Genomic DNA, 24520 nt, shown 5'->3' with positions numbered 1-24520 from the left:
ATAGCTGAAACTTACATTATCGATTATTCTATTGTCTTTTGTAGAAATGCGTTTTTTTCAAATTACATGTAAAATACTATTTTATATAATAACTGGGATACAAAATTATTCGGTTATTCATAAAGTTAAGCTAAAAAGTGAGGTAAGGTGGCGAAAGAGTTCAAGGGCGAATTGAAATATAGTAAAAATAAAAAGAATTTTTTTGACAGATTTTATTATGTAATATAAACTTATGTGTTATACACCACTACACGTTGCTGCTTACTTCTATACCTATTAGCTAAAATCTTAAAAGCTAAAATGCACGGTCTCTTGTACATGCTTCATCATAGTCATTGCCGTCTATAGTCCTTTCTTTTCATTATTCTCTGTGTTCATTATCAGTCAAAGGACTATATTCTATCGTACAATACAACGCAATTACGTCAATACGGCAACACGTCAAGGTTTTTCCTTTATATGCTCAACATTATTCCCCAAATATGTAACTTTTTAAACATTCGTTTTAGCATCTTCTCACGTTCATTTGTTCGCTTTAATCGGGTTTGATATATATGTACTGTTATTTGTTCATTGATTTCTTGTTCAAAAGAATAAGCTGATAGATTGTTAATTCGAGCATCTAATTTACAAAATCTTAATGTCTAGCATTGTCAAGGTTTCAACGGCTTGTTCTTCTCTTTTTGACCCAATACTGTAAAGCGCAAGTCTATTTTGTTGACATTATAATAAGTACCTACAAATAGCTTCACACGCTTGTGCAGTACAGGGTCAAACATTTTTTTATTCTTTTTTTTTAAATTCAAAAAATATTAGTTTTTTTAGAGTTTTTAGAAATATTTTTTCTTTTTTTAAATGAAAATAAACAAAGGTAGTGAAGCTAAGCCGCTGCGCCCTTTCTATTTTCTTTATTTAGCTGTTGATTATACGATGTTCATCGAGTAAGAAATGACAGATAAGCATTAGTGAATGAATTATCATTTATTGTTAAAATATTTTCTTAAATATGATACACTCAGCTAAGACGTATCTTGATATATATCATCCGTTTAATTGATTTTCATTCATTTTTTTTTGTAATTTTGTCTTTGTAAAAACTTCCAAGCAGTTCGCGAAGGAAATACACCTTGGATTCCTAAAAAGGTTTGTTTCCTCTCATCCACTTTATCGATTTTTAATGCCATGCACACGACGTGGGTTTCTTATTGACATTAAATCGCTTTACGATTGTAACTTTTACACTTACATAGAACAACGCTTACCGTAAGTTTACACGTCGAAAAACATTCTCTTATAATTGGATTGTCCAGTTGTAAATGCTCGGGGGCTCGTTTTTTAGCCTCTATGCAAAGCCGATCATCGTTCGAAAAGTCAAGTTGGATAAAGATCTGAAGTGTTGTTCTTCATTCATATAGATCTCATTATTATCGTGAGAGACGTTCGAAGTACTAAAGATCTAACATTTAAAGAATTTATTTCTTTTTTTTTTGTAAAAAATGTACAAGTTTTTACATTTCCGTTTTTGTCGAAATTTAGAAAAAAAAATTAAAAAGTAACATTTAATTTTTTTTATTTGCATTAAAACTTATTATCTGTGCTTTGTCAAATACACTTAATTGTGCACAGTTTATGTATAAGTTAATATAGATTCAATGTGAATAGAGGTTGAAAATATTCTACTCATGAGCAATTAATTTTTTTACACTTAAAAGTAGATCTTTGGTAACGATAACTAAACATTATTTAAACTATTTTATCTATGTTAAAATTTGTATTTTTAAATTCAAAACATGGTGCGTGTAATAAAAATATTTTTCAATACTCAATTGAACATATATGGTTAATCGACGTTACTAGCAATTGACAGTGCGTTCATTTCGTTCAGAAAATACGTTGTAGATCCAACAGAACACGTACTTGTATTAATTTAAGGAGTGGCATGCAACTAACTCCCTTTTTAAAAAAAGATTATAATGCGATAACAATGGTTACTTGGCATAAAAATAAATAAACTTTAGTGCTATGTAAGACGCAGGCTGTTTAGTTTCTTTTTATAATTAGTTCAAAATCAAAAAATACCTTCCCAGAACTTTTTTATGTGAAAAATGCACGTAACATTGTCTTGCAGACACATACACACGAACTCGAAAACAAAATTCCCGTCCATACATGTAATACTTATATATGATATTGTATATTTTATATATGACGTTCATTAGATTATCATTAAAGTTGATTTGAGTTCTTGCGTACAGGCATTTCCGCAATTTTGTAAAAATTATGCAAAATATGAGATATCAAATTTTATGTCCATTCGAGCGTTATACCTAGAAAGCTCATTTCGATAAAACGCTCGCAAGCAATACCAAACTCTCCGATAGAATTAAAGAGCCGAAGCACGGCATGATTAATTTACAAGTATATAAACCGATTTTCGCATTATACTATTATATTCTAGACAAGCGTAACGCTCGAACTTCTCTCGCCAAAAGTATATAATAAATCCTGGCGCGCAACGTCGAACAACAGGATTGAAAAGTCCGACCTTAATCACGCCCGACGATGTCGCTAAAAATTTCGGACGCGCGATGGAACGTGATCATTGTAGCAAAGGCGAGAGGAAATTTTTTGTGACATCGAGAGAGAAAGAGAGCACGCGCATCCGAGAGCAGTATATAGTCGGTCTCTCCGTTGAAAAAAAAGACGACGGGAAAAAAAGTTCGCAGCACCGTATACGCGCGGGTATGAGCGGGAGCTGCGGTGTGTATGCAAAACGAGTGGTGCAAAAAGCCCTTCGTTTGCCGCGCATTCACTCCCCTGGGTGCGCGCACGTGATACGAACGAGGAGACGGGGAGCGAGCTAACCGAGGAGGCGAAAAGCGCGCCGATGAATCGCCAGATCGAATAGATTCCGAGCCAGAGAGGAAAAGAAAAAAAAGGACGAACGATTGTTCAGGTCGCTTTCACATTGGTCCGAGTATTGAATATCTGGGTGTGCGATTTTTTTTCAAAGTATTATTCCAGGAATGTTGGAATTTTATTTATAGAATCAACTTTGATATGTCAAAGAGTCTCGAAATTTTCAATTATATACGGCAGTTTTTTTGTGTACTTTGTTGTGACGGCAAATACATCGGTGAAATGCACGTCAAAAATTGACAATCAAATTCAGCTACAGTGATATGTCAACATTTTTTTTTCTAACGGTATAGAAAATTCTAGATGTTTCGTTTTATCAATATTTTTCAACGCATCATTTTACAAATAAATGCAATGTCATCGCGAGTCGCGTGTAAAAAGTTAGCCTCTCGAAAATACGTCAACACATTGTGAACGCGGCTTGCAGAGAAGAAATAAATTTTACTCTCGAGCCCAAAGTACAAAATCATCTAGTCTCGATCAATTTATCATCACGTTTCGTTCGCCTCGCCTTAAGTAGAAACAGTCGCGTTTCCGTCAGCCAGTGAAGTTTGTTTTATTTTCTTTCACGCGCCATATCAGTCGATACCTCGCAAAATGAACGTCTCTTCTTCGGTCTGACGTATCGTCAATGCTCCGATGGATCTCCAGAACGTGACAAGGTTCGATAATTGCGTCGCGAAGGGACACGCGCGTTCCGAAGCTCGTGATTCTACTCCGGTGAGCTTCGTCGACTTGCGAACGAGAGATGGGCAGCTCTCGCGTCTGTTTTGAAATGGATTTTATGATTTTGTGCTTGCGATTGGCGCTTTTAATAAGAATCTTTTAATACGTTAGAAATAAATACGTCGTCCAGTACGTCATTTTTTTCTTCCTTTATTTACATCCTAAAATTTGTTATTGTACAAGGTAAAGTATATACAATGTCAAAAGTAAACGAACGTCAGTCTTTCGAAGAGAATATACGCGCGAGAGTCGAAGTAAACGGCGATGGCACTAAACGTTAAAAATATACGAGAAGGAAAAAGGAAGACACGAGAGATCCATTTCAATTCGAACGAAAGCTGCTTATCTCCTCTTCATTCTCAAGCCCCGAATCGCACTCTATGACTAGTCGCTCCTCCGTCTCCTATATACATATACTTTTCCTCCCTCTCGCGCAGAAAAAGGGCCGCTGTGTACTTCTCGCCGAGACCCTTTCTACGAAAGCTCAGGCAGTAAATATTTGTGCCTTTTCCGATGCTATTTGACAGATTCAGAGTGTACACATCTGGATACGACGCAATGCATTCGGTCGAGTTTTCCGTCGAATAAATAACAAGTATATCGCTTTAAAAAAAAGTAATACAATGCAAATAGATTAAATTTTTCATCGATCTCGTTTCACATTTACAAGCGCGTACGCGTGCACGCGTACAGGTGGAATAAAATTCGAAATAAAATTTCCCGATGCATATTCATGGAAGCTCGAGGGAGAACGATACTCGATTTTCGACGGAAAAATAATTTAGTCGTGAAATTCCGGGCTGTTCCCGTATACGTTCTCGTGAAAAATCGCAGCGCGAAATACAGTAGCGGCAGTGTAGTCGTCGTGTGCCTTTGGCTGATACACGTACAATATCGTCGTGTTCCACAGTCTCTCCCCATTAGATCGAGAGGTCATTATCATCATCGTCGTCGTCATCTCAGATACCTTCTGGTTTGGAAGACGCTAACGCGTGCTCGTCGGCCTTTGGCCTCGTCTATCTCGACTACCAGTGATAAGAAGCCGAGGTGTCGAATTTGGCGCTGCTTTCAGGACACGGACTGATGCTGCCGCACCACTTGGTCTCCTTCAGGGGCGGACATGCTTTGCCACCTCGGCGCGGCTTTACCACCATCCGTCGCGTCCTCTGCGTCTCGCCGACTCCACAGCTACGGCTGCACGCGCTCCAGGCGCCCCATTCGCCGACCTCGCAGTCCCTCGGCAGTCCTGAAATCACACGTGCGTGAATCAGTTTATTGTTTTGCAGGGGAAGAAGAGAACTGATGCTTGAAAGCTACTTTTAATTTATTCAAACTTTCGTTTAAGTTTGTATTGCTCTTGATTTTACAAAGTAAAACTAAGTAAAGTTTTTAGATCTTTTTTTTTGATAATCAAAATGCATTCATTCATGAGATGAAATAGGCTTGCGTTTTTGTATCGGTCGTACAAACTGATGCTTTGTCACAGCTAAATACAAATTAACTCTTCCCATTTTACTGATAACCCCGAACTTTATCGCAGCTCAGGTACAATAAATACAATGATACATATACTACTCCACCGAGTTAACTCTCAACAACGCACCATAAACCCTCGAAAGTTCGGTGCGCTCGGGCATCGCAAATAAATTAAGCCGCACCGGCTCTCGACCATAGATATCCCCCAGAGGAATAGCGGACAGCCCATCTTCTTCGGCGGATCTTTTATCCCGTCTCGTCTGCGATCGGAATCACGCCCCTTCCTCCTACACTACTCACTTTCTCTTTCTCCTCTCCTTTCGCGAATATAACCGCGATCTAATTTGCCGGTCCCATGCGGGACGAAAGCTGACACGCAAAAACTTGAAGAATGAGCGGGATGTGTCGATGCGAGAGAGCAAATTAGAATATATATTAAAATATAGTCGATTGTGGAAAATCCATTATCAGCGAGTTCTGCACTTGTCGACTTGACAGGAGAGAGGAAAAAGCCATTGTAGTCTGATTTACGTTTCAATATCGAGTATTTTGATGGCTTTTAAGAAGTGAGACGCGAGCCTTGGATCTTTTGAGCCGAACAGCTGCTCCGACAGAGCAAAGGAACGCGAGCTCAGTACAATAGACAAAGATAAAGGAGTAGCGAGAAAGAGAGGGTGAGGGAAAAAGTTAGGGGTTCACAGCAAGAGGTATACGGTCGCTTTGATTCCTCATGCGCGAAACATGACTATTGAACGGGGGAGCTCGCTCTCTCTTCCCAAGTTCTATAAATAATAAAAAAAAAAAAAAAAAAAAAAAAAAATGCGAGGGAGCCTGTACTTCAAGCGCGTAAACGAATCAGTGCGTATAACGTCGCTTATTTTTTCTACTATTTTGCCGAGGTCAATTAGCGATGGCGAAAGTTGAAAGAGCAGACGCAGAGTAGAAACAAAACAAAAAAAAAGAAAATAAACGCTGGAAATCCATCGGTGAAACTGGAAAAAAGTGCTTGAAAGCGATCGTGCGCACAGTGGGTCCACGTCAACACTAGTTTTCAGTTGGCCGGTGTTTTGTATACGGATATGTTACGCACGAGTATATGTGCACTTCGTTGCTTCGCTCTCCGAAGCAAAAAACGATGTGCAGAGTATCGTATTCGCCGAGCGATTGAATGGAAGGATATATGATGGAATGTTTCTTTCTCAACGAGATTGCGTTGCACTGCTTCTTTTCCGCGTTTTTAGGAGTTTACTGTCAAAGATACAGTGTATAGTGTCGAGTGCCGTTGATGCTGCTCAGAAGACGAGATCTTCGTTGTAACGTCAAAGAGAGAGAGAGAAGCAGCTATGGTGTAGGGTGACTCGAGAATCGTAATTGAAATTTTATATTCACAGGCTTTTTCACGAGCTCCGCGGAATATACATTTTCGCATTACCACGAGATACCGGATCACGCGCCGTCTTTCGATTTTTTATAATAAATGGGAATTCTCTACGTCGTGTGTTTTCAGAAAATAAATTTATTCTATTCCGGTTCGGCACGAGAATACTTTCTAATAATTTGGTTTATACGCCGCTTGTATTGCAGTATTATAATTCTCAATTTAATCAATGCCGGTGGGTCTGCTGCCTATGAACAAAAGCAGAGAAAACACGCTTTTGCTTTTACACGCGGCCGGAGAGAGAATCTACAACCCGAGAGGCTTTCTCTATTACGGAATAGTATTTTGAAATTTGAGTAATATTTCTCGGAAATACTCGTGTTGTTGCGGACTGTGTTTTTCTTCATTTGGTTATCACAACATCGTACGTACACCAAACGTAATATTATTGCAACTGTTTTATCTCTTGATTTTCAATCTAAAAATAATTTTGTACAAACTTTCATCAATACCTTGAATTCTGGTATAACATGCTATAATAAATATACAGGAATCGTTAAAGCAAAATATACACAGTGCAATACTCACGAGTCCTTGGTCGCTTTCCCTTGCCGTACATCCTCTGGTGCTTGTTCCGATACCTGCGCTGGTGGTCGATCGAGTTGCTCGTCACATTCCTCCAGGCGGCTATGACTTTGCCGTTACCGCCGGTGGCGTTGACGATCTTTCTTTGGATATCCTCGTAAATGTGGGCCTTTTGCGCCTGTGCACTTGTCCTCGCCGCCTGGTAGTATTGCCAGGACTGCTTAGGCTCAGGTGCGCTGGTTGTCGTCCTCGTCGTCGTTGTCGTCGTCGTTGTCGAAGGTGTCGCTGCTACTCGGCCGCGTTGGATGTTCGCGTAGGACGAGGCGATGCTGTCGATTATCGCGGCCTTACTGGCCTGTCCTGTGAGCTGCTGCTGTTGCTGCTGTTCGCGGCCGTTGTTGGGCGTCCAGTACCTGTTTCAAGTTTTTGGATTGAATTAATTATGCGATTCGTCTTAAAAGAATAAAAAATTCATGTTAATAAATACTTGTTTCATACGATGTTGAATTCATCTAAAGAATGTGACGAGTAAACACGCGACGATGTGATACATAGAAAGTGCATAAGCGTAAATTAAAAAGCGAGACGTTACACGAACGACCCTCGGGTACTTAATACTGGTTAAGCTAAAAAGGGATAATTAGGGTCGGGAATTTAAGAGCTACAAGCATAATTCGTATTTACCGCGTTGCGCGAAAAGAATTATTCTGCGTACAGGTACGCGAGCTTACGTACGAGAGTGCCTTTTTTTACAAAAAATTTCATAGCCACTTTTATCATATACCACTGTTCATAATTACGATTTTCAGGTAGTTTATCAATTTGGATACCTTGCGCTCCTCTCTCGCCAACCGGAATTTCAGGGGAAATATTCAAATTATAATCGGTTAATACGGACCTGCTAAATTTACTAACGCATAATAAGTCGATATTTATGCTGGCTGCGCATAACAATGAGGATATTATAATTTATCCACTATTTGCGCGATCGATACGAACTGCTGGGAGTTTATGCGCGCCGTCCCGTTAGCGAGGCTGTATTGTTCTTTTCATCGAGCGACGTACGCGCGTGATGTTATTATTATCCTCGCCGTTGTCGTTCATTCTGAAATGTGTAATAGGCCACCGGCTGGAATTAGCAGGGAAATATGTTGCTTGATGAAAAGTAAGATTATTATCGATATTAGGGTGAGCTTATTTTCTCGTCAATGTTTAATTTCTGATCAACCACGTCTGACTAGTTTTGCTCGTTTCTACTTATTTTCCAGGCACATTGTCAATACTGATCATCTTCAAATTATCAAACTTATTATAATGTCAAGAATTACAGTTTTTCGGTTAAACAAAGCAGACTTCTCGAACCATAAACTTCCTCCAGCAGTTCAGAAACACCTAACTACCGCATCGGCTCCAAAAAAATTCACATAAACATCACCGGGGCACGTAGCTCGAAACTTCATGTATTACTCAGCAAAGCAGAGGCGGCGCCAGCAACTCGATTTTCCGAGCGTTAAGGCACGCCGCAGCAACGGCCAGTCGCTCGCTCCTGGGAAAACAATTTCGAGGCCTGATTTACGATTTTCATGACGTTATATAACCGGCCGCCGCGCGGCGACGGGAATACGAGAAAAAGCGGAAGAAGCAGCTGCGTAAACACGAGCTTTATTTATCGGAAGCTTCGCCGGAATTTTAGATCCCCGATTCCGTGGCGTTTACTGCAGTCGTGATGTGTCCCCCGCGTTACATGCATGTGTGTATACAGTGGACATTTTGCTGCTAAAGCCCTTCCGCTATTTCACGCGGAAATCAAGTCTCGAGCTTTTTTCTATCGGCCGTAAAAATTGCACGTGTACGTTGACTTTCTTACGTGTTTTTTTTTCTTTTGTCATCGGTGTTTATCTGATTCCAAATAAACGCGCAACTGATGTTGAACACGAATGGCTTTTGCAATCGAGAGAAATTGCGTTAAAAGTTGTGACGATGCTGCAACGGAATAAATAATCGAGTCAGGCTAAATCGGGCGAAGCGACGGCTGTCCGATTTTGCTTGCGGTCAACCGCAATTCAGTTGGATTTCATTACGCTTGGACTATCTCAATGGACAAATTACGCATACATTAGAAGAGTTTCGCCCTGTTGGCGACGCGCATCAACGCGTTCGCTTGCGGGGTTTCAATTTTGCAAACGTATACGGGTATGTTTTGAATGGCAAGGTTACTTTGTTGTATTCCGCTTGGACGTAGGTATTTATTATTATGGAAATAAATTAGTCAGACATGCGTATGGAATAACTTATGTAATTATTGAACGCTGTGTTATGATGTCCAGGAAAACTAGATTCAAAATAATCGATATCCGTGTTTAGTTCATTTGCACATCATTATATAATATTAATGTGGATTATTACAATGTGAATTTCGTACTTTACAGGTGACGAAGCATTGAATACGATTTTTATCCATCGGAAACCAGCTGCTCAATAAAATCGCTATTTCCTGAACTATGCGTTCATAGATTAGAATGTTGATGGATTCCAAACGGTTCAGAGAAAATCTAATTGTGAATATCACCGAGACTAGCGCTTTGAATAATTTGAGAGGATGTACAATTATGCTGCCTTGTTCTCGTCCGAATATTTCGTGGCGAATCACACAGTTGATTTTACTCCAAAAATAGTTTCATTTCGCTACGCCACTATGTCAAACCATTATCAACTTGTATTTAGATTATATTATATTATACGCAGCGAATTCAATAAAATACGGTGTCAAACGGAATTTAAGAGCACGTTTTTCCACCTCCAAAAAAGTGTGCATATAGAGGTTCGATGAATGGAGAGTTCGAGAAGAGCTATGGGCTCTCCCTCCCGGCAAGTTCGTGGAAAATGCAGGCAATCACAGGATATACTTGTAAACCGCGACAATTTATGCATAGCTTTTCCAGTCGCCCCCGCCATAATGCATTCGCGCAGGTGTTTTGTTCGTGTGGCGGGCTGTGCGGTTGGACGTACGCTTGTTCTGCCGTGCTTCGAGCCACCACCAGCCCACTGCACTGACGTCCGAGGAATATACATCGAAATCGGAATGAAACCGTGAATAATAAAGCACGAAAACAACATTGAATTCGGAAACTACGACGTTGCTGTACTGCTGCAAGCATTTTTCGGAGCTAGGGAGTCCAGCCTTTTTTTTTTTTTAATAAAAGCGAATTTGGAAAACATTTTCAAGAGTTGTGTTACCGACGTAAGCTTGCTGAAATACAAACTTCTATAGGCGAGCATCTCAGCGCTACGGTTATGGAAACCGGCAGCGTAGGCTGCGTGCACGACGATCAAATGGGATCGATCGGGGCCGCTTCCCTCACCCCCGGCCGGTTACGGCTGATTAATTGGTGAGGCCCGGAACAGACGAAAACTTGGGAGCATTTCGCTGTGGCCAGTTTGCCCTAGGGAGATGCGTCGTCTGGAAGGGTAGCCTGCCTTGTAGTAGCGGCTCGCTTGTATTTCGGGGACAGCTAACTTACGAAGGAAGCATTTTAGATGTCGCGGGTAATATTTGGTTGATAGTGTTCGCGTATTATATTATAATATATTATAATATATTGTGTAATTGCTGTTCTCGGCGTAGGTTTTCTCCTTGTGAGACAATATGTGGAGTTTTTCCTACGTCACAGATTTCGGTCTGGACAAATGTGGGAACAGCAAGCGCGCGATTTATGTGTATTTTTTCGGCTGCAGAAAGTGTGAAGGACAACGGACGAATTGTGCCGCGCACATGAGGCCGCGCTGTTTTCGGGTTCGAGTTATGGCTTTTCTTTGTAGGAAAAGTACGTAGGCTCGAATCCGAATCTCGAGTACGCGCATCTGGAAAGCATAGCATCGGCTCGAGTGTGGGCCCGCGCTGTTGAGCCGAGCTGTGCGGCGCGGATGTTGGGCTCGGGGTTTATGGCGGGTCGGATTAACGTGGGCGGCGGGGACAGCTTAGACAATGAGTGCTGTGTTTTACAGTTTTGTATGTATAAGTGTGGAGAGGGGAATTTTGGGGAATTCCCAGTTTTTGTAAACGATCGGCGGCTAGCGGTGGTGTCGAGCGTCGATCGTCTAGGAGAGCGGCTGCGGGGGAGTCAGTCGAGAGCTGAACTCCGAGCAGTGCGCTTCGCAATTTTTTTATATTGAATATAGTTTTATTTTTCTATTTGTGTTCAAATTATTCATCCTTCCTCACAAACTGCGCGAGAATACTCTCGTGCAAGTATTAACAAGTTGTTATCGGCACGTTGATGAAAGTTGGATTTTTTTTTCATTATTGAACATTTCTTCGATGAAATGGACAATCTTGATTAAATTAATCCAATATAGCAAGCATGTATTCACAAAAAATTTCTAGAAAGCCACGTGTATCTTCGACAATGAAATCATTGCGGCGCCGACTCATCGTATTGCGAACTAAAATTACGCAATTACAGACTCTGCGCAAGAAGCCGAGCAATTAACCCGTTTGAACGCGTCACGGGGCTGTGCAAGTTACGACCGCAAAAAGTCGGCTGAGATAGTTTCTACTACTCTTAGAGAGAGCATATGCGCGGGAAACGCTGGCTTTTGCGGTTACTGTTATGCACTGCATACGTATTACATGCTGCATGAAAAAAAAGCAATTCCGTTTCAATTGTTCGAGCGAATCGAGTTAAAAATTAAATGACACGGTCGTTTAGTTCACGCAACAGATCCGATAGCTTTTCCATATTAAGAGTATCTCGTAAATTTCGTTTTTGAAGTGACTGGTATATCGAAGAGAAAATTTTTCGAAACGGCTTTATCGTCTCTGTGAAGCTAAAAACTGCGCGTATAGGTACCATTATTGGCAAAGCCATCGCCCATGGAAAGCTGTTGTGTGTGTATTGTATCGATCGAAGGGAGGAATAAAGGAAGGCAATCGCAGTCTGTCGGTTGGAAACCAAGAAATCAGTTAGCAGTTAGCAGTTACAATAAATGCAGGCGTTTGTACGTTCCAGAAACACAACACAGCATAGTGAAGCAGCAGCAGCAGGAGCGCTAAAATCGATTGAACGGTAAGTGAGACCTGCATCCAGATCGAAATTACAGTAATGATTCGCTGAGTCAAGATTGGAATAGCGGAAGAGAAAATAACAAATCAAGTCTTCCGTACCTCTGACGCATTCGAATCCTACGTTAATTAATTCTCTTCGCAAAGCAAGCACAATCGACCAGCATGGCTACATACGCAGTATCTGAGACATAAAGGCTGGACTTTACAGAGACAGAGAATAGGAGGGACACACAACACACTGCTGGTGTATATCCGTCCATTTGGCGAGAGAAGCAGGGGGTGCAGCGATAGGTCATATCGGGGCTGAACGTACGGCTCGCCCGGTCCGGATATCATCGCGATATGGCTGTGAAAGAGGGAGAGACGGAGAGAAAGCTGAGCGAGCAAGTCACATGCACTATACACACTGAGATATAGAGAAACAGAAAGAGAGCTTTTCTTCTCTTGGATCTCCCCCTGACGCTGCAAGTGCGGAAATGAGCCGTTCCTTAAGTGCAAGAAGAAGCAGAAGCAGAAGAAGAAGAAGAAGAATACAAGGAGGACAGCGATAGCGACTTATCGGGTGAAGGTGGCTTTATGTGCCCGACGCGACGTGTGTGTGCGCTAGCCGATTGACCTGGATTCTACTCGATCTCGGCGCGGCTTCTTAGAGAGCGAAACAGGCGTCAAGGAGTGCGATGCCGTGTACTCTCGGAAAAATTGTCTCCTCCGGATCTCGAGATTCTCCGAGACCCGAGCAGATTCAATCCGGTGGCCACTCTCTCTTGGCTGGCTTGGTGAGGAGTAGCTCGGAGGATATTGTGTGGAGAGTAGTTTTGGAGTTGTTAGTAGGATTGAGTTGTTGAAGCTTCACTTTTCAGACGAAGGTGAGGTGTACATTTCGTTAGCGGTGTTTCAATGCCAATTACTTGGAAAATAGTTTATGCCTTGAAGAGTTGACCCACATATGCACTGATATCGAGTTTTTTCAATACTGTAGAATACGATGTCCAGGAATTTCAAATTTTTTGATAACCCGTAGCTCTACGTCAGTGTTTACTGGATTGTATAAAAATGTGCGATACTGCTACACCAAAAATACCAAGCCCATCAGATAATCACTGCCAGCAAAACCAGGAAGAACCTAATCAAAGTCTTCCACCATATGAACAATAGCGAGATACTAAAAAGTAACGAGGGAATCGTAACGAACTAATCCGCAAAAAAGTTATTTTATTCTCCATTTTCTAGTTCATCGCTTCATTCGTAAGGATTCCAGTGCGGTGTCGACAAACGCCAAACGAGCAAGAGATCTTCCGTCGGGTGACGAGAATGAGGTCGAGAAAATGGGGTGTGTAAGTCCTTTTTAAAAAAAGGATCGCGTAGTCGCTCTCCGGAGAGAAGAGCTGTAAAAATGAAACGAACGCGAGAGCAGGAAAATGAAAAAAAAGAGGAGAAAATTGCCAGAGGCTGGTGTGTGTTTATGGGCGAGGAAATGCCGAAGAAGTTTGGCAAACGGCAGGTCGCGTCATCAATGGAAAGGAAGAGAGGCTCAGGAGTAAAAGGGGATCCACGCACATCATCTTACGGCTTTTTCGACACCTCTTCGTGCGTAGTACGCTCGAGCGAGCTTTTCCACGCCGTTTACTCGTTGAAACGTCAGCGCCTCGCGCGTAATTCCGAAGCGGTGTATATACAGCCCTGTGGACCCATCGTCACCCGGGAGCTTTCAGGTTTGGACAGAATAAACTACTTGCGTGTTTGGGTTCCGGTACTATGTGCCACATTCCAAATTAAATTGAACCGACTTAAATTTGTATTATTATTGTTCTGTCTATTGTTATATTTTTAAAAAGAATTTAAAAGTCCGGTATAAGCTGCAAAATATTGGCAAGAGTTTACACGGGATTTACGTAAGATAGCAATATCTTACGAGAATCTATACGCGCAGTCCCTGGAAGCAATATATGAAAAGTTTGCTCACTACGTTGCATAAGAGCTTTTAAAGAATCGATAATCATGAACATCTTCGAAGAATGTCCTGGCTTTGAAAGCGTTATTTAAGATAAATTATGAATTTGAATCACGTAAAATAATCAATACACGCAGTTATGCCGAAAGGCCATCTCATCCGATTTAAAAGTATGAAAATCGCGCAATGGTCAAAGACAGTTAGCGCAGGCTTGCTCCCGTCGACAATACGCTTCAGAACATTTACGCCCAGTGGTATGGTCCACTCACAATGTGGAGGCAAAGATGCGTGACGAAACGGTCGGAAGCTCGTTTATCCCCTCCGAGCGTGACTCTCGCGTTTACTTTTTGGCACTGAAGTCCTGCTGGCTGGCTACCATCTCATTTCGTTAATGAATTTTTTCCATTACACCGGATTAATCCCTTTTTATGGACATTACAGCTCCCAGGACCTTTACGTTCGCAGCGAGGGATTCTCAGACGAGAAAAGCTTTATCATGGTTTTGTACCTGACTGGGGGAGGATACATCGCATTGGCGTGGTCTTTTATAACACTCAGTGCTTTGTCGAAATGTGCGAGCCGGGAGTTTTATGATTGAACGTAAAAGAGGTGCTTTTTCAAAGGTCTCGCTCATAAATACATTTCCCAGTGCTCTGATGCGGAGTTACTGTACTTTAATACGTGGAAAAGCTTCAATCTGTTGTATTAGTACAGTGTATCGATTAGCTTTGCGGTGCATTTTTATTTTATTGAGCTTACTGAAAACACTGTTTCTATGTTTCGCAACCTCACTCATAGTTTTAAAAAATAAAAAGTACAATTCCACAAACACACACACCACTAGAAAGCGCATTGAGGTATACAACATCACAAGCGAAGTAAACAGAGGCAGTTGCGCGCGCGCATTTCGCCGATAAAGCAGTTTGACGTTCTTGTTATTTCTTTTTGGCGTTTTCGAAAGAGAGACCGTGCCGCCGTCTCTCTTACTCCCCGACATGGATCTCCGAGGCCATAGCCTTATCGAGTCCCGAGATCCTGGGGGGGGCGAAGAAGCAGTATAGAAGCAGTATCGGTACAGACGAAACAGAGAGCAGCAGGCGAAAAATGGCTACATGCAGAGGCAGGGAACAAGGGATGAACAGCGAGAGATACGAAGGACAGTATGAAGAGGAGAAGTAGAAGAAGAGGAAGAAGCAGAAGGTGGGATTACCTGTATCTCTGGGTATCCATCTCTCTGCGCTCCTCGGCTATGGCCTCGCTCAGGTCTCGGTTCGGATCGATTCCTCGGGGGGTCGGCGCCGGGTAGCCAGCTACGCCGTTCGACAGTAGATTCTCGCTGCTGACGAATTCCATTTCCACGTCGTCGTCGTGGTACGTCTCCGTCAGGGTGTACTCCCGCAGCTGGAAAAAGGAAGCAAACACTGATTTTATTTCTATCCTCTGCTTCTGCCCTTCCGCTGCTGTCTATACATAGGTATAGCAACTGGAAAGCAAAGCTGCTGCGATCGATGGTTAAACTTATGGCTAAAATTACATGTAGCTCGCGGTGGCTTTGGCTTCTCGTGTTTTTTTTTAACCCAAGGATAAATTAACAATTTATTTGTGAATATGTGCATACTATTTTGTAAAGCGTAATCAACGCTAATCGGAAAATTCGAAAAGCTACTTTTTCCATATGGTCAAATTGCGCACATCTGCGGCTCTTCGACACGCTTTTAAAAGCTTTTACGCTTTTATCCTCAAAATATATTTCATCCGAGATATGTGAGTCGGACACAATATTCCCTTCGTTTATTTCCCACACATGCGCAAAGCATGCAGAAGAAGAAGAAAAGAAAGTCCATCCATACAAATAAGGAAATAATAACCGTAACTTTCGTTGTCCGACGTCTTGAAAAAAAGGAATGTCACCCCGGCACGTCTTACACACGGGGCAGTTTGTAGGTAGTTTGTCGCTTCTCGGGAAGCTCGTAGCACATTTATATGTGCCCACGCGTACTGGCTAAGAAAAATTGAAACGAATTCGTGATTCCGTCGACGCTGCTAATCCAATTCCCCGGTGACTTCTCGCGAGACCTTTCGCTGCTTTTTGCCCTCAAGCGAATCCAGTGTCCCTCAAAACGGCCGGCATTCGCATCCCCATACCTTTTGCCCTCTCTCGTTCTTCTTTGTGTATACCATTATGTATTTTCCCTCGGACACCGCTATCTTACTCACTTCCTCCCTTAGCTTTTGTCTCTTTTTGTGTCCTTTATTTTCTGTTTCTTGTTCGCCTATAAAGGCGGAGAGAGAGAGAGAGAGAGAGAGAGAGAGAGAGAGAGAGAGAGAGAGATAGAATTGTGCTTTTGTATTGCACAGCTACACTATCTAAATTGTCTCGACTTATCACTACCCACACACTTTTGTATCTATGTCTCTTCTACTATTATATTGTTATTATTTCGCGCCTCACGAAAACATGATTATTGGTCCATTATTGTTATATAACGCCTAATTTATTAACAACAATTATTTTGAGCGTGTGCATGTGTGTGGTTTTTCTGCAAGTTGACTTCTTTCCCCCTCAGCGTTATACGACATCCTCTTCCCATTTATTTGTCTACGTCCCCTAACCTACTCGCTCTTTTTCTCCTACACTCTTTCTAGCGTGTGTCTCTATTTATCTCCGTCGCTCCCTTTTTTTTATACGTCCATGCTTATCCGGCGTGTCTTGTTTTCTTTTTCGCGTATCCTCGATACAGTATAAACAGCTACAAACAAAGCAGCCTTCCATATAATATGACAATGGAAAAAATGATACTTCGGCATAAAACAATCAATTCGCTACGGAGCCCGCATTTTTATTCGGTCCACTATGTCTCGGCTTCTCTCATTTTCTCTCCTTATCTCGTTTTCCGTATACACAGCAAAGCCACGAAGGAAACAAGGTCGAGCGAGTATGTTGGCCGATTACGAAAAGGTCGTTCCTACTTCTTTTAACCGTGCGGGCGATTAGTCACCGCTGCTGCTTCTCTTTTTCCTCTTCTTCCTCGACTATACTGCCGAATTAAAGGCAATGAGACTTTACGGTCGTTTACCGCAATGCGCATTTTTCTTATTTGTCTTGACTTCTCTAAACTGCTACTACTTCTTTCATGTATGGCTTTACGTTGACTTTCGAGGTTCTAAAGTTTTTTTTGTTCGATGAAAACATCTGAATCGCTCGTCGGTTAACGCGATTTGTAACAGTAGGCGCAACGGAGCACTTTCGAAGTTATAGTACATGTAATACACGGGTATGTAAACAAATACTGGTTATGTGCAGGGATGGGACGGCTCATACTACCGGAAATTTTTCCTACAACATATATACTGGAATGTATAACACGTGTTGGGATCGTTAACATCGTGTAAAATGTGGATAGAAATTAATAGCACGTGTATTTTATTTTTCAAATCGTATAATCTTCAGCTTTAATATTTGCGTGCTCACGCTTGCGTTAAATCACTGATGGAGCTTGAATCCGTTGCCTATGGATATAACGAAATTGGACCGAGAGCTTATTAAAGCTCAATTGATAGATCCTTCGCGTTGATGCCAGAGCATGCTCTCCAATTAAAGTAACATTTCATCGATTTTCCAGGACGTGACTGTGTACACTATTTCACCGTTATATTCTCCACCCCCCCCCCTCTCTCTCTCTCTCTCTCTCTCTCTCTCTCTCTCTAAAAAAATAAAGAGTGCAATCGTACGCTCGAGTACTCAAATTGGTTTACGAGATAATGCGTGTGCCATCATACGGGCTCGCGTTATACTCTATCAGCTAATTTTACGATCGAGCATATTGCCGTTTATGTTTAGTTGCTGAGCGCATATGATTGGTCTTACGATATGTATCCGTCATTAAAATAATAACGAGGCGAGCAGTCGACACTGCAGCTCTTCAAAGCCGTTGTATTCAAAGTCGTGGAGAACGATAACGATCTCTTCCAGCTGCGCTTGCGTCATCACGACGACTTGTCTCGTGCCGTGCGTATACTCGACGGCGCAAAAGCGGATGAGATGCATTTGCGGAGAAGCGACAGCAGATAAAACGCTCGCTCGCGCCATAACCCAGATTCGCAAAGGTTTCCCATAGTATAGCGTACTCTCTGTGTGTGTCGAGTCGGCACAAAATCCAAAGTGGTTAGAGAACTTGGTCGTATCGCCTAAGCTCGACGGAAAGGCTTGTTATGCATTAAGAGCATCATTCTATGCGCTACATACATTGCCGTGGGCGGATCTCTTTGAATGCGATCGCGTTGTACCGTGTGAAAGCATTGTTAAAATAAAAATACTTTTTATAAAAATGATATTTTCTGAAAAAAGACTGACTTCTTTCAAAATAGAGAATCTCGTACAACGCGATGCATAACAAAAAATTGTAAACACATATCATAAAGCAGCGAAGCAGTAATATAAAGCCGTTATATCGAGCCCCGCAAACGTCCGAGGTCTCGAATGAGCCCTTAGCATGGATGTGGCATGACGGAGAATGCGTCTAACACGAGTGCACTTCGGTCTCTCGGCGCTCGCGTCTTGGGAATAGCGAAAGAGCTGCGCGCGCGAAAGAACGTCTCCCTCCTTCGTATAAGGGGGCAGGGGAACCCCCAAGACTGGCTGCTTTTGATAATAATGTCGGAAGGGAGAGAGAGAGAAAGAGAGACTCGATGGCGTAAGCCGATTCGGGCGGATATTCATTTTTCTGCGGTCAATTCGCTTCTAGATGTACTTCCCGTACAGCTCAGAGAGTCTAGCTGCTATTTATATACTGCGTCTCGACATTATTATCATCGTTATTGCTCCTATTGTTGTTGTAGAGCACTGTAGCTTCGGAGAAATGTATAGAAAGGCACGATGCATTGTATTTTTCTTTAAATTTTTACGAATTTGGTCTTATCTACTTTTGTACTTTTTTCTATGTACACGAAGTAAACCCTAATTTAGAAATTTAGAATCATAATAGAGTGCGTTTGAACCTCATAAACATCAAACATTGCATCTCTGTGCAAAGAAATTCGCAAAGCTTACAAATTTACAAAGAGAAGTAATTCTGACAAAGTATTTTCTCATTTCGTGTGAACACCTGTTTTATTTGACAGAGTACATTAAAAAACACTCATTAATGCCGTTTCCAACACACACAGCTTTCCCCTTTTTGGGGCACCATAAGTTTCTAACGTAAACAATTTCAGCGAAAAGTATTACCTTTTATAAAGAATTCAGTGTCTGTGCTGCGCCATACAATTTAAATAATTTAATTTTCCGACTTTACCAACCCCTTCGCACCCTTCACTGTACGGACGCAGAATACGACGACCTTTCCACGCGTTTTACAAACATAATTTAATATAGAGCGCCGGGAAATTCGGTTGAAAATTATGTACATACATATATGTGTATACCTATGCAATGTGCATGTATACGTGCATACATATAAAGAAGTTAGGTTAGGACATTAACAATAATAACAAATACTTTGTGTTTTTAGGAAACTTTAGATGCGTGTGATGCTCTAGACTCCAATATTTTTTATCATCTCGAATGTAATTGCAATACCTAACCTCAACCATAACCTCCAAATCTAAAATCACCCTACCCATGGCAAAGAGTGAAAATATCACTCTTTTCAAAAGTTAGGAATACTCGAAGCCGAGTGACTCAATTTTAGCGGAAAGCTTAGAGTGATTTATCACTGGCTTAGAGTGATTTTTCACTCTAAGAGATTTAGAGAGTAATAATATCACTCCGTGTATTTCGTAATTCATTTCATCCAATTTTCCGCACACAAACTGAATCTCCGCGTGTATTTTCAAATTCCATAAATATACTGTACTCCCGAAACTCGAAGCCACCGGCTATTTCCTCGACACCCACATCCGGCCGAATTAATATCATCGGGCGCGAAAAGTTAAATAGAGTTGCGCACGTATCAGAGGTGAATAGCCGGAGAGAGGGACGCATAAAGCGAGCACGTGTGCGCAGAGCGAGGAGCGCGAGGGGGCGAGAATAAGAAGAGCAAGAAGGAGATACGACGTTATTACCGGCTTCGCCCCCGCGCCGAAACATAAGCCAGCCGGTATCTCGCTACGTGACACGAGGTGGCTGACAAAATTACCAACGCGTGTACATACACACATGCACACCCATGGCTGTTTAGAACCAGTCTACGATTTTCACTTGTATCGCAAGTGGAATGAAACTTTGAGCGCGTGTTTTCGCTCTTTTGAAATGAGTTGTGCGAGCGTGTACTCTATATTTTGTTCTGAAAAATGGAAGTAAAGGATCCGTTTGCACACGATTATCGCAAAAACAATTTGCTTGAAAATAAATTTCGATCGAATAAAATTCGTACGACCAGAATCGACTGGAAATTCGGAGCTCCACTGTACCCTCGGCGGTCGATTCGCGTCGAATGCAGTCGTCGCTGCTGCCACTGCAGCTGTCTAGCCAGTGGCGCGTCACGACTGGGCTGTCTATGTACGGAAGCCGCTGCAAATCCGTCCAATCTTTTACCGCGAAACGTGATATAAAAGCTCGCGCACACTCTTTGCTCTGGCCACTTAACACAGACCACGTACGCGTAGCTGCTGCGCAGGGGGGAGGAGGGGAAAAAGCTCGATCGCGCGAGAGCATGAAGATGGACGGGTGGACTCTTTTTCTCTTTCTAGCTGCGCGGCGGAGGGCACGTGTGAAAGTGACGAGTAACTTGCTTCTGTTGCCAAGTTGTAGTTATTACTCCGCGAACGAGGATGCGTCTTTTGTCTATTCCCCAGCAAAGCTGTCGTTTGAAGCTCTTTTCGCTAATCAGTGCGGAGCGCTTTGGCGCCGAGAAAAGGAGAACGTTTTTCACAAAAGTACGATGCGCCTCACTAGAAATTAGGTCATATCTCGCTTCGTTAATTATGCAATGCCGCACGCGACGCAAAAAAGGCGTCGTTTATAAGAAATCTCTGTGCGCACTTGGTCGTGGAGTTCGTCAATAGGCGTAACGATATGAATCTAATTAGCGCAGAGCGTGTAACGGTATAGATGTATGATCTCGAGCCAACAAAACGATTTTTCAAAGAGGTGATCCAGGCGAAGCTTGCAGTAATTGGATCCGGCTTGTATGTGCAATTGAGAGCCACAGGAATAATTAAGCTTCCCTACGCAAGCGCTGCATACCGCTGGTTACATATTCAACGCAAAACTCGGCGTATTAACGTATGCATGTTGCTCATGTTAGCAGAGCTTTAGTCTCCTTTGATGCCGCGCGTATTATTTGCTGACCTCCGTTCGTTTTTTCTGTCGCAATATAATACGCGTTAGAGCTTTTGCAAACGAGAGAGAGCAGAATGAGTTATCGCGAATTCGTTGTTTAAATTTAAACTTTTAATGTTACCGACGCTATTCGCAATCTCAGGACTTCAAAATACTGAAAATAAAGAAGGTAAAAGCGAAGAAATTCACTCGAGAGCTAAAAGTTGAAAGCTCAGATGTCACACAGACGCAGTCGAAGACATACGTATACGGGCCGATGAAAGGAGAATAAATGGCTAGGAGGAGATGGCCGCGAGATTCCGTTGGAGAGAGCAACGAGCTAGACTGACCGTATTGAGCTGGAAAACCCAATATTGGATCCCGAGTGGAGTAATGCATTTTTTATGGTGGATGGCAACCTGTCCCAGTCGTCGCGCGCTCTTCAGATTTTTCCCCGTCTTTTAGCTCCGAGATAAGCTTACCTCTCTCGCAAACTCAATTAGAGCTAATAATACAGGCTTTTTCCGCTGAATTGTATGCGATGAAATTTCTCGGTTTGATTAAATTTTTCATTTTGCGAGCTACCGATGTACGCAAAAATTCATTAATTTATTTATGTATACCTGTATGTATAATGCTAATTAAAATTGAAGAGCTTATTGATCTCGTAAACGTTATTTATATGATAAATATTACAAGTGAAATACAGCTTATTGAATAAAATATAAGGATGTAAAATGAGAGTTGCGGCTTGAATTTTTGCCTCTGAAAACAAATCACTTTCAACGAGCGAAAATTTCATATGCATAATAATGGACGCGGTCATTCAAGATTAATACGGAATCCAGAAAAAAGTTTTAAAAAGTCATTACGTAACCCGTAAAATTGAAATGACGCTATCGAAAAAAACTTGGATTAAAATAAAACACCACGGAATGATTTTGCGAAGGTGCTAAAATAACTCGCACTCCAAAATATGCACAAACTCCGCATATAAAAGCGGAAGGCAGCAGCAGTGATAGCTTGTCGCATCGGCAGAAAAAGCAAATCGGATTCAAAATTCCAGTTTTTCTTCAGCTCCTGCTCCCGAGATTATTCCCCACTTTTTCCGCGCCACACATAGCCCCTTTGTCACTCAACCTTTAAAATCACGCGCGCACGGGGAAAGCTAAAAGCCCGTCGCTGCAGAGAAGAAAATAGAGGAAGAAGAGCAACAAACGGACGAGAGACTCGCGGGGCTTGCGGAAACAATAGAAATGAGTTTTGACCCGGGGCGCATCGGAGCAAAGTCAACCCCCCCCCTCCCCGACCCCCAGCATCGGTGCCCTGGTTATCTCTGGGAGATGTCGAGGTGTGGCTGGGAAAACAGAGGAGGAGGGGGCAGAGAATAGATGGGTAAGCGAGCGAAGCCAGCCGACACCACAAAACCACCTCTATATCACTCGGCGGTTTTCGCTGCGCGCTGTATACATGCATACGAATGTCCATGCATGTGTGGAGACTTGGTCGATGCGTATAAAATCTCCCGCAAATATAATATATCGTCCATCGAACGCGCACCTGTACATACAAGGAAGCGGGACGCAAAGCGCGGATTTCATACTCGCGGGTGTTCGAGCTTCGGTAAAAAAGTTCTGTTTGAACAAAGCTTCGAGCGCATTCGAATAGTTTTTTTATGCTATTATCGTCTAACAAACTTTTAAACGAAGTTTAGTACAAAAGATTTTCCCGTAAATGAAGCAGAAACAAAGTGTGTAGAAAAACGTAAAACCCAATTTCTCAAATATTATCGGTCCGTCAAGCAAACAAACGAATTATCGTCGGCAAAGTGGTTTTCGCCCTGGAAGTAGTAGCGGTACCTGCATGGAAATAATGTCTTCTCTCTTTCTGCCCGCCGCGGATCAATTTATTCATGTTTTCATCGCGACTCCATCCACGCGAGGGGCAGCGCATAGGTGAGAGCATACGCCACATGCCGGCCAGCGCGCAACTTGGTCCCTTTTGTTTACATTGACGGCCACGTGCCTGGAATACTCTCGTCATCACGAGAACGTTGGAAAATCGAATTTTCCAATATTCGCCCACCCCCTCCCTCACCCTCTTCGCTCACAGGCGCGCTGAAATCTTTTGCCACCCACTCTCCTCTCTATATCGGGCCTAGCGATGGTTTGTACCGTGCGCTATTTGGCTACTGCGTCAGCTGATTTATTGCAAATTGTCGCGAACTCCATTTCTCTGATCGACTTGGAAGCTTGGTTTGGTGCTACGCGAAATAGTCTCTAATAACCGTATCAAACAAGCTCTGCAGAACGAGGTCACTGCTTAATGAAAGCGTGACCAGGACTACGTTGACTACGTTGACCTTAGTGTTTACTCTATCGCCCACGCATTGGAGCTCGCATAATAGTGCCAAAATCCAACATGTATTACTCGCGCGATTACTGCAGTTTATTGAAACGCATACGTATAACCGCCGCATGCTATCACCAGTTGTTACAACAACAATCGCGCCTAATTTTGTTGGCTCAATCAAGTCGGATAATAATACCGATCGTAGTATTTACGATGAAGATTCCAAGTTGTGCGACCTCTTCCGACTACAGCGCAGTGCTTGATCGCGCGATTCCCTTCTTACATTTTGCTCCGCGGCCAGAGGCATTCCCCCTTTTTGCCCGCTCAGTTGTGCTGCCGAGACCCAGAACGTACTGTCGGCCGGTTTTTGCCCCCGCCGCACTATGCCGCGAGCATTGCCACACGGTGCGATAGCAAACGCCTCTAAATATCCTAGACGCACGCGAGGATCGAGCCAGCCTCGCGGCAAGAAATGAACGACCCTCGCGAGCACAAAGCGCTGCAGCAGACTAAAGCCTTGCAGTCATCCGTGCGCGTAGTGTATGGAAGAGCGAGCTTTTGTCGCTCAGAGTGAATCTTTGATGTCGCCGCGCTCTGCGACTGACGAGGTCTCTATCGGGCTTTCATCAATCACGCCGTTTTTTTCTGCTTCGAACGAGGTCGGCTTTGAATCCGAAGAGAGCTTGATGCATATTTCGTGGAATAATTCCTAGCGACATCAAATTCGTAAATCTCTCATAAAACAAAGTGGTAATAATAATATATGGTATTGATTTTGGAATTGACTTTGGATGGTATAGCGAATGG

General features: G+C 42.5%; 1 protein-coding gene across 1 annotated transcript in view; it reads right to left on the bottom strand.

Annotated features, from left to right (window-relative positions):
* Nucleotides 1-195: 195 nt before the first annotated feature.
* The window catches only part of LOC100120165, a 129335-nt gene continuing 105010 nt past the window's right edge, over nucleotides 196-24520 (bottom strand). The window contains exons 5-7 of the mRNA XM_001603781.6: nucleotides 15311-15501; nucleotides 7088-7497; nucleotides 196-4891 (exon numbers count right to left, since the gene is read on the bottom strand). Coding sequence (XP_001603831.2) covers nucleotides 4671-4891; nucleotides 7088-7497; nucleotides 15311-15501 — 822 coding nt within the window. The 3' untranslated portion in view covers nucleotides 196-4670. The remainder of the gene's footprint in view (nucleotides 4892-7087; nucleotides 7498-15310; nucleotides 15502-24520) is intronic.

This window comes from Nasonia vitripennis, chromosome 5, assembly GCF_009193385.2.
Source record: "Nasonia vitripennis strain AsymCx chromosome 5, Nvit_psr_1.1, whole genome shotgun sequence".
Taxonomy (NCBI): Eukaryota; Metazoa; Arthropoda; class Insecta; order Hymenoptera; family Pteromalidae; genus Nasonia; species Nasonia vitripennis.
The sequence above is the reverse complement of the archived record's forward strand: the minus strand, read 5'-3'. Positions and strand labels throughout refer to the sequence as shown.